Source organism: Meles meles, chromosome 8 (genome assembly GCF_922984935.1).
Source record: "Meles meles chromosome 8, mMelMel3.1 paternal haplotype, whole genome shotgun sequence".
In the NCBI taxonomy this organism is placed as follows: Eukaryota; Metazoa; Chordata; class Mammalia; order Carnivora; family Mustelidae; genus Meles; species Meles meles.
In genome coordinates this window covers 111,657,637-111,668,554 of record NC_060073.1, presented here as the reverse complement: position 1 = coordinate 111,668,554, position 10,918 = coordinate 111,657,637, and the positions used below count along the sequence as shown (strand labels likewise).

Sequence of the window (10,918 nt, the reverse complement as noted above, 5' to 3'; positions counted from 1 at the left end):
TAATTTTAGTTACTTCTTAAATAGCTCCTATTGTATGTTTCTTATTAAGTTGTGTATCAGTTCTTAAATTTGTATACAGATATAGCATGATTATAAAGATGGTCACCATTTATTGTTCATAATGGTAGTTTTTTTTCCTTCAACAAATGTTTATTGAACGCCTACCATGTGCACAGCAGTAATCAAAACCCTTAACAGCCATTGATCTCAGATATTCTGTTCTAGTGGATTGGATCTAAATACAAGAATCAAAATATCTCGAAATCTCAGGCAATTACATGTAATGAATGAATGAAGGTATTTTTTATTTTTTCAGTGTTCCAAGATTCATTGTTTATGCACCACACCCAGAGCTCCATGCAATACGTGCCCTCCTCAATACCCACCACCAGGCTCACCCAGCCCCCCACTCCCCTCCTTTCTACCCCAACGTTCATAGCAGCAATGGCCACAATCGCCAAACTGTGGAAAGAGCCAAGATGCCCTTTAATAATGGTAGTTTCGGGCTGAATGGTAGGGATTTTTTTCTTGGTGGTATACTTTTGCCTAAAATTTTTTATTAAGTTTTTTATTTTAACCCATTAGCTTGAGTCCTTATAATGAACAGGTGTCACAGTCATAAAACAAGTCATAATTAAGTCTATTAAGTAGAGAAAGAGATCAAGAATTTTAAAAGACATACCAACAAGGGAATTTTGTATCTTAAAGAGTAATTTTAAAACAAGCTCCCAGTGGCCTTGTAAAATAGAGCAGTGATGATGGGTAACAAGTGTGGCCAGGAGACCATACCATACGGATCACACGCTCCTCAGTGAAGATCTGCCTGCTTTAATAGCTAATGAAGACACACAAGCTTTCAAAGCTTTCTCGCAAAAACACTGACCTAGAAAGATATTAAAAACATAGTACGTTTATTTCAACTGTTCCTTTTCATAATTCATTGAATCTTATCACAAGTCAATATCTTCATTCTATTACCTTACTGAATACATTCATCAGTGTTACATAAAACTTCACATAGAATTAAGGAAGAATTAAAAAGTACAGCTAAGAACATAACCATGATCTGCGTGAGAGCATTCACAGGTACACCACCCTGTCCCTGATGGGGTTACTTTTTCTGTTTCTTGGGCCTCTCAAACTCAGATGCCCTTTGGTTTTAGAGAAAATAAAGCAGCTCCCCTGAGCTCTGTCCCACCGAGTGCCCAGCCACCACGTTATCGATTCATGTTGACCCAGTGGTACCTGTCCACCCGGGGGAGAGCGGCAGGCCTCTGACTCTTGGGATTTTTATGCAATGCGTGGTAAGTGTTCCCCAGGAGGCCCAGGCGGCCATCCGCCATATTCTTTTTGCGGGAGACAGGGAACCAAGATTGAAAGGGTTGTTTCAAGCTTTCAACCTGGGGAAAAAAAAAAAGGTGAAAAAGAAGGTATGAAGGTCATCTCTGAAGTAATGGGCTAGACTGAAGTACTAAACACCATCCCGTAACTCAGAAGCTAAGTCTTTAGAAAGTGCAGTGAGTACAAATGAATAGAAACCAGAGCAGTTGAGGATCGTTGGAAAAATGAATAGAAACCAGAGCAGTTGAGGATCGTTGGAAAATGGTCTAGCATGAGGGGTGGTAATAAAGTCATGCCATGGTTTTTAACAAAATTTAGTCTTTAATCCCACTAAAATACTTAAAAACGAATCTTCAGGTTTGTGTATATTCTTGGGATCTCTTCTACCCCACCCGTCCGTCCCCTCACCGACTTAACCCCAAACTGTCTTAATCGTAACCTCTAGGGCTGAGGTCTAGAAATATCCGTTTTCAACACCCCCAAATGACCAATACAGATATTTTGCAGAGCACACTCTGGAAAGACGTTCTCCAAGCGTATAGATGGTTATAGATCTGATCCCTAGATGGAAGGGAAATCTTCCCAAGCAGAAGAGCAAAATTAAGGGTATATATCTCATTACCTGATTTTAACTTTTGTAGGTGCAGAACTATATAATAAACTGTAGAGTGTGGAAACAAACTACAGAAAAAATACTTGCCAATAATATGAAAAGGGGTTAAAATATTCCTAACCTTTGAAGAACCAATAATAACATATTAAGGCCTAAATGGTAAATGGGGGAAGAACAAATTCGTAAGACAGTAAGTACCCAAAACATTCGGGCGCACGGAGATTGGTTTTTTTAAGTTAATACTTAATAGTCTACAACTGATAGTGTCTTTAGCAAATTATGTCTTTTTAAATGAGAAAAACCAATTTTAGGGGAAATGATAAAAGAGACCGTTTCACAAGGAGATGGTCAGAGCACAAGTAAACAAAACCTCCGAAGAGGGTATTTTGGCCATATTTAGAACAGTGGAAGGTCCGTATCCTATCGCCCAGTAATTCCATGTTTGAGAATCAAGTCTCCAGAAATAAATTAAAATTCTGTCATCTCTACAAGTTATCACAACAACAAAGAAATAATCTAGACCTCTGCCAATAGTAGATTAAGTAAATTACAAGGGAAAAAATAAGTATTAAAATGTTAAGTATTTAAATTGTCTTAACATGCATAAGGGGTTAATTTCAGAAAACATAGAAACAAGTATATACATACAATGTCAATAGAGGGTCTGTCTAGATCACGGTTTTTCAAACTGAGGGTTGCCACTATTTCTGGGTCACGAAATTCATTTAGGTGGTTGAAACCAATTTAATTTAATAGCAAATATGGAGGGCATTATGCCAAGTAAGAATAAGTATTGTTTCATGAAACATATTTCCCACATACAAATATGCAGATCTTTCTAGGAGTTGTGGTTAACACATATTTTATATTTTTTTAGAAAAACTGTTCTTGTGGTAGGATTACAGACCTTTGACCATTTCTTAGTATTTCAAGTTTTCTACAAAGGTATGTCATTTTCTGTTGCCGAGAAAGCCCACTAATTTTCAGATTTAATCGTGAAGGAATTTGGATTAAAGGAAACTTGCGTCCATATTCTACACGGAAAAACAGTATTACATGAGCTCGTGTAGCTCCTGAGCTCCCAGCCATGGAACTACATATAGACGAAAAAATTTTTCCAGGATGTTAGTGTTGTGATTTTAATCTTTACCATTTTTTCTGTTTTCCACTTTTACAGAGAACAAATTCTTTTCAGAATCAGAACAGAAAAAAAAAGACAAAGTGTAGAGAAGAACTGAAATTCACTTTACCTGGTAAATGCTCTTTGGGTTGCTCACTTTAGGAATGATCTGCGGTTTTTTGTTACAACTCTCTTCATCTGAGGAAAGGCCAGAGTTGTAGTCGAAAGTGGCCCTGTTAACCGCGCAGCTGATCTGCTGGGAAAGCTCCCATTCCTCCCACCTGCCTTTAAAAGAAGCAATTGTAAATGGATGATTTTTCTCACCATACCTAAGCAGGAAAAGAAAATGAAGTATTCATTAGGGATTCACAATTTCACAAGGTTTTGGTTTTTTTAATCTCTACTCTTTTGTACAGACCACTCACTAATCTGCAAAAAGTTATTTAAAAAAAAAAAGAACAAATGGAAACGGTTTGACAGCAAAGCAAATTAAGAGACCTCGTGACCTTCAGCTCCCACAGGGTTATAATTTTTTTTAAGATTTTATTCATTTATTTGAAAGAGTGAGAGACACAAGCAGGCAGAGCAGCAGAGGGAGAGGGAGAAGCAGGCTCCCCACTGAGCAGGGAGCCCAATGCAGGGCTTGATCCCAGGATCTGGGATCATGACCTGAGCAGAAGGCAGTCACTTAGCCAACTGGACCACCCAGGCGCCCCCAGGGTTATAATTAATGGGGTTTATTCTGCAAGGGCTCTCTTGGTGAATTTTTCAGAAAAAGACAAGAACTAGTTTCTTTCGGTTCAGCTAATGGACAGCATTGCAACTTCTCCACCTCCTTGATACTGCCTGTAATACTTAGTCGTTATAATCTATGGTTGGCAATGAAGTGCAGGGATTCCAGTCTGATTTGGTCAAGTCTTTGTGCTTCCAGGCCATCCACTCCTAGCGGAAATTTGTGCGAATCATGTTTGCATCGGAAACCTTAACCAGCCAGTGCCCTCGGCCGCTGACGCAGGGCTGTGAGGTACCATCTCTCACAAAGGTATACAGAGCTGACTATGTAACCCACGGTGTCTGGGGCGACAGGCACACCCCCTCCCAGGAGATTACTCACCTACAGCACACTTCAAAGGGATCCACCCATAGGGTCATCTCCTTTGGAAGTCCCAGGTGAGAAAAATCCACTTTACTTTCAGCACAAGCTCTTTCTAGAATGGGATCTTTATTCTGAGTATTATTTATCCTGATACACCTTTTAAAAGCAGAGAAAGCAAAACAAAGATGTAGCGACAGGCGCCTTCGTAGAAGAATCATGTGATGGGCAAACGGCTTCAACACTCACAGCCCCCGCCCCAACCTGTGACCCACACCCTATCCCCCCCACCCAACTGGAGGAGTAGAACCATCCATTTTTGGACGCAGCTACTCAGACTGTGAGTTACACCACTAAGTCACTCAATTAATGGGATGAATGTTCTCTGCGTCTCTTCCCTGGTGCATACAAGTTAGAGACTGTGTGACCCACCTCACATAAGGGAGTTTGCCCTGTAAGTCTTCAACTGTATTTAAACTACATAGTGCTCGATTAGAAACTGCCAGCCGCTGCATCTCTTTCTTTCAAGCCCACGTTCAAGTCAGTCTGAGCCCATAAACTTCTGTTGCTCAGGCTCCGCCACCAGAATCCTCGCCCAATGGTGAGGGCTCGCTTGTGATGGACCTCCCTTTGCCATCGTCCACAGCGGCTCTCACCTGAAGGCTTGCCCTTTGGAAGGAAAGTCAGAGTGCCAGTGACTTCTGTAGGTTTCAAACAAGATCGTCATCAGCTTCTCTGCGAAGTCTCTTATTTGCTGTTTACTCAGCTTGTCATGTTTTTTCACCAGTCTTGTGACAAAGAAAACGGCTGTTGCAATTTCATCCCTCATGGTTCAAGAGAAAGGAGGAGGTCTGCAACCATCAAAAGGAAGCAAGGAAAACAAAACAGAGAGCGGGTCACACTGGCTATCAGCATGGAATTGCCATTTGGAAGTTTATAGACCTTACGTTTAAAGTAGAAACCGTTTGCTAGTCCTTCCTGAACGAAATAAGCACATCAATACTAACAATAAACAAACAGGAACACCAGTTCCTCAACTAGTCAGTTTTTAGTGTTTTCAAGGAAAAAAAGATGTGGTTTTTAGAACTTTAATACACTTAAGCAAAAAATGAAACATTATGCAACTTAAGTTAAAAAAAAAAAAAAAGTCCTGATAAGGGTCGTAAGTTACACCCAAACACTGCTTTTTAAAAAACCTGTTTAGAGAGAGTAAGACATTTCAGGATACAGTAGTTCTAAAATGTGACTCTCAGGACACATGCTTTAAGTAAAAGTTTAAGTTAATCAAACATACATTATACTTGCCAGAAAAAGTGCTTTAGCCCCAACTGAAAATGAGCCAGTGTTGGAAGACACTCTCCCCTACACGTGTCCTGTTAGATTTAGGCTGAAGTTTATATAAGTCAGGGTCCCGGAGCCTGTCAGGTGTTTAGCCTTACACAGGTGTAGCCTGTTAGGGTACTTAAATAGCTTCATCCAGGTCCCCATCAGATGGCTCCCTGGTATATGGAGAGTGAGTCCTTTAAAATCTGAAAATCTAAAAAGAAAAAAAATTTCCCCCTGGATTTGTCTCTTCTATTTTGCCATTAAAGTCTTGTCTCTTATGACATAGATTGAGAATCAATCAAGCCTTCTCCTTCCATATCCTAACAGCCTATATTCCAGGAGTTTTGTCTCTAATGTTAACTGTCAACATATTAAAGGATTTTGTCTCGGATCATGTATAAAACTTATGACAACTTTCTTGGAACAATCGTGTTGACTACACATATTTTTTGCTAGAATGTTTATTTGCAAATTAAGTAGAAGAGAACTTGGAGTTTATCTATTCTCATTGGTTCTCAAAGTGTGGGTCACTGACCACCTCGTTAGGACCCCCTGGGCTGCTTGTTAAAAATGAAGATTCGTGGACCTTATCCCAGATCGACTGAATCAAGGCTTCTAAACGGTGAAGCCTGGGAACTGGTAATTCACGAGCTCTTCCAGGTGATTCTTATACCCACTAAAATTTAAGAACCACTGCACCTGGCGTATAAGTCTTTAAACCCACCGAAAGCGGTCACTCGGGCTCTTCATCAGTGAGGAAGAATTCATCCTCTTAAAAGGAAGCCCATTTCGTTTCAGAAAAGCTCCCAGTCCCACGCAGGGCTTCCTCGCCCTGAGGCATCAATCCCTCCTAATGAAAGCCTTGGTTCTTCCCTCTGGAACTGTAGACTAGACTGCATCTAAGGCCCCCCTGCATGAAGACACTTCAAATACCAGCGCGTCTGCCTCTCCGGAGTCTTCTCTTTGGGGGGCCGAAGCTCCGCTTTTAACAGCTCTTCCCGTAGACGCGTTCCTCCCGCTTCACCATGCTCAGCGCTCGCCTGGGGAGGAGTTTCAGGTCAGTAATGTTTGCTTACAGTGCGGAGCCCAGAACGACACCCAGCGCTCCAGGTATGCTCTGCCATGGCAGGTCAGAGTGGGACCGTCTCCTCCCTTGCGGCAAATACTGTATTTCTGGAACGCAGCCTCGGCTGGCACCCACCTTGCTGGCAGTGTGTCCAACCACTGCGTGGCACTCAGCTTGCAAGTAGTCTTTTTTACTAATGCTATTGGTTTTCTATCTCTTTCTCTTCCTGTACATCTTAAGGTTTAAGAATATGGGCTTTAGGGGGCGCCTGAGTGGCTCAGTTGTTAAGCGTCTGCCTTTTGCTTGGTTCGAGGTCCCAGGTCCTGGGATCCAGCCCCAGTCGGGCTTCTGGCTCAGCGGGGAGCCTGCTTCTCCCTCTCCCACTTACCCTGCTGGTGTTCCCTCTCTCGCCGTGTCTCTGTCAAATAAACTCAAAAATCTTAAAAAAAAAAAATATATATATATATATATATAGGCTTTGGAGTCAGACAGACCCGGGTGTGAATTGCAACTTTATGTCTCGCTTTCTGCGTCGCCTGGAGCAACCTGCTTACTTCCTGAACTTTCCGTTTCTGATCTGTGACATGGGAAGGACAAGAGTGACCACCTCTCCAGCCCCCCCGCTCCCGCTCCCACCAGGTTGTTAACAAGATTACAATCAATAACACATGAACACATCTTGTCCAGAGAAAAGGTAGTACAGCAGAACTGTTAAAAAAAAAAATCAGCTTAGAATCAAGTGTCATGGGATTGAATCCCAGTTCTCCGTTTACCAGAATTTAGGGAAGTTTCTCAGTCTCTCTCATTTTCAAAATCTCATCTGTTAAAAAGGGGGTAAAAAGTGTACCTATAGCCTTGGAACCAGACTTTCAGAGCTGAATGCTTTGGAGGGTTATGGGAATTAAATACAAAATGCCTAGAACAGGACCAAGTACTCCGTAAATTCTCTGCAAATGATAGATATTACTACTACTACTATTGTCTTATGAGGCTCTTGTCCAGATTGAATTATAAAATTGTATGAAGTATTTAGCAGAGTGCCTGGTGTATCATAAGTCCTCAAAAAGTGGTAACCTTTCTTATAATAAAAAGCTTATATTTATCATCTTATCATAAGTCTTTTCTAATGCTTTGTGGATTAAGTGGGGTATAAAACAATTGCATATTGCAGTTACACCTATCCTATTGCATTGTGTTAAATTTAGACCATCATTATAAGGAATCAAGATTATTTGTGACCCAATTCTGTCATTCAATACATTCTCATATCGTTTTGACTACCTGTTACCTGTAAATTTGGCAAGAATGTATCCTGCTCAAGTAATAAACAAGTTGAAGAGAACAAAGATCAAACAGGGGCACCCGGGTGGCTCAGTCAGTTAAGTGTCTGTTTTCGATTCAGGTTATGATCCCGGGGTCCTGCATCTGCATCGAGCTCCCTGCTCAGTAAGGAGCCTGTTATGCCTTCGTCCTCTGCCCCTCTCCCCGTTCGTGCTCTCTCTCTCCCTGGAATAAATAAATAAAATCTAAAAAAAAAAAAAAAAAACAACAACAAAGGGCTTTGACAAAATCCAAATGACTCTAGGACACATTCCAATCTATTCTAGAGAGCCCATAATATCAGTATTACTCTTTTGAAATTTTACATCTATGGAGAAAGAATGGACTGGAACAGAGAAACAAAACTATTTAATGTTGTTATGAACTAAGATTTTCAATGTAAGGAAGTAAGGATAAAGGTGTAAAATCAAGGAAATTAGGTAAAAATCCTCTAAAGTTAAATCTGAAATGGTAGTATTAATATGAACTTGAGTTTTTTTCCCCAAAAATCTGTATTTCAGTTCTGTCCACTGAAAGGTCTAGAATCAATAAGCAATCGAAACACTCATGTTGTGGTCTCTAAATACCATTTCTCACTTTAAAAAATTCCTTGGAGAAATGGCTCATTCCAGTTCAAGTTCAGGCAATATATTAGATGAGCCTGGAATGTATTTTACCAGAAAGCAAGAAAGCTATGCAAAACAAGTGGGTCATGTCAAAAGACGTGAGCCTCCATGAAGAGCTCCCATTGGCCAAAGATAAGTCATTCTGAACAGTATAATAGGTACTGAGGTCCTTCAACCAGTTCCCCTCTTCAGGGTCAACACCATCATCCCCCAGCTGCAGGGACCACCAGATGCTAATGGCTCAAAGCTGCATTTCTCACTGCGGCTCACTCTGGGGAACCACCTCACAGTAAAGATATCCTCCCATCGCCTGCAAGGGGTGGCCTGCAGTGCAGCCTTTGACTGGCTAATGTGGGGATACAAAAACCTGGCCCCCTTACAATTCTGAAGAGCCACCCCATCTCCAAAGCTCCCCATAAAATAGACTGAGTCCTCAATTGCAAAGGCGTCGATGGTCCACCTGTCCCTCCACCCGGTCCTGTCTTTCTTACTCCCTCGTGGGTATATCTCTCAAGAGGATTCCCTAGTGAACTTTCTGCATGCAGTTCCAGATCTCAGAGTTCGTTTCTGCGGAACCCAGTCCAAGACTGTTGAACCAGGGATGTTTTATTTTTTTTTTATTTAATTTATTTTTTTGACAGAGATCACAAGTAGGCAGAGAGGCAGGCAAAGAGAGAGGAAGGGAAGCAGGCTCTCCGCTGAGCAGAGAGCTCGATGCGGGGCTCGATGCTAGGACCCTGGGATCATGAACCGAAGGCAGAGGCTTTAACCCACTGAGCCACCCAGGTGCCCCCTAGACTAGGGATGTTTTAAGGAAACAGTCTCTAAAATGGAAATTTGGAAATGGATTACTCACTTGCTGGCTGGAATAAAAGCTTCATTGCTAGTGGTAGTAGAATACGGGGAGGCATGGCTCCTGGCAACCTGGGCTGGTATAACTTGAAACTTTCACCAGCTGATGGACGGAGATGAAATAGAAATATTGTTATTGGAAATACAGATAGGATTGTGCTGGCTACTGTCGTATCTTTGGTCAGGAGGTATGAGGAATGATCATCTAGGGACTATGGAAATGGTGGCTGAGCACCGGGGTGTCAAGTAACGGCATGACTTAATGAGGCTAGCTCAGTTCAGTGTATTAAGTATTTAAGTCTCTGCTAGATGCCCAAAACATGTAAAAATAAAATTAAGTTGTGACTAGGACCTTAATGACCTTCCACTTTCACAGTATCTTACTGATTTCAACTTGCCACGATCCATTTCTTACTTCCTTTACTCCATTACAAGGGTTCCAAACTGCTATACTTTGGGGTCACCTGAATATCTTTTTTTTTTTAAATTTTATTTATTTATTTGACAGAAAGAGACACAGCGAAAGAGGGAACACAAGCAGCAGGAGAAGGAGAAGCAGGCTTCCCACCGAGTAGGGAGCCCGATGCAGGGCTCGATCCTAGGACCCGAGGATCATGACCTGAGCCAAAGGCAGACACTTAACAACTGAGCCACCCAGGCGCCCCCTGAATATCTTTTAAAAATACTGATGCGGACATGAGTCTACCCCCAGACATTCTGACTGAAGGGGGATGGAGGGCATTCAGAGCATCGGGACTTTTAAAAGCTTCTTCGAGTGATTTTAATGCGCAGCGAAGATGGTAGAGTGTGGAGGGAGCGAGCTTCTAGCCAGTAGGGGGTTTCACATTTATCTCACACTCTTGATTGCCTCGTAGTGCCTTGAGCTTAGCAAAGATCATTATCACAGATTTCATCATTTATCCTCCTCTTTTCTAGCCTTTGCTGGGATAACTTTTGTGAAGGTTGTTTTGTTGCTTTGTTTTTATTTATGTTAGAAGTAATTGGAAATGAGGACAACTAATCCTATATTGCTCAAATAAAATGTGTTTGGGAGCTAAAGGCAACATATACATTAGCATATCTTCAAATTTTTCCTTTTCGAATGGTTAGTGTTTGCATTTATGACACTATAGTGGTGTCAGGTGTTTAATAATTCCTTCATTCGTGCGCTTTCCCGGATGACATACCGTTACAGTGCATTTTGAGCTGGTGCAACCCATTAGCTGATGAGGCTTTGAACCCTCCCTAGCAATATTTTCTGCAACAGGCCCAGGCAGGCCTTGGATGTTATGAATAGAACAGTAGACCTCCTTAGAGGTCAGGAAAGAACAAATAGAAACTAAACATCATGTAAGACTTCCTTCATTACTTGTTTGGGTGGTTTTAAACACCTTCGTTAAATCTCCTCCTACGCATAATGACAACTAGAACTTCTATTACAATTGACTTCATTCCATGACTATTTCCTGACCATCTACTGCATGTGAGATGCTTGTAAATGCCATGGGATTAAAACATTTTATTCCAACTTTCCTTTCAAGGGGCTTATAGAGAAGGAACC

The 10,918-nt window shown here is 41.5% G+C and overlaps 1 protein-coding gene across 1 annotated transcript; it reads right to left on the bottom strand.

Annotated features, from left to right (window-relative positions):
- Positions 1-1,217: 1,217 nt before the first annotated feature.
- Positions 1,218-4,996, bottom strand: BTG4 (BTG anti-proliferation factor 4). The gene is made up of 4 exons (XM_046017055.1): positions 4,824-4,996; positions 4,189-4,326; positions 3,205-3,403; positions 1,218-1,400 (listed from the first exon to the last, which is right to left on the bottom strand). The coding sequence occupies exons 1-4, from the start codon at positions 4,994-4,996 to the stop codon at positions 1,218-1,220; spliced, it is 693 nt and encodes a 230-aa protein (XP_045873011.1).
- Between the last annotated feature and the right edge of the window lie 5,922 nt (positions 4,997-10,918).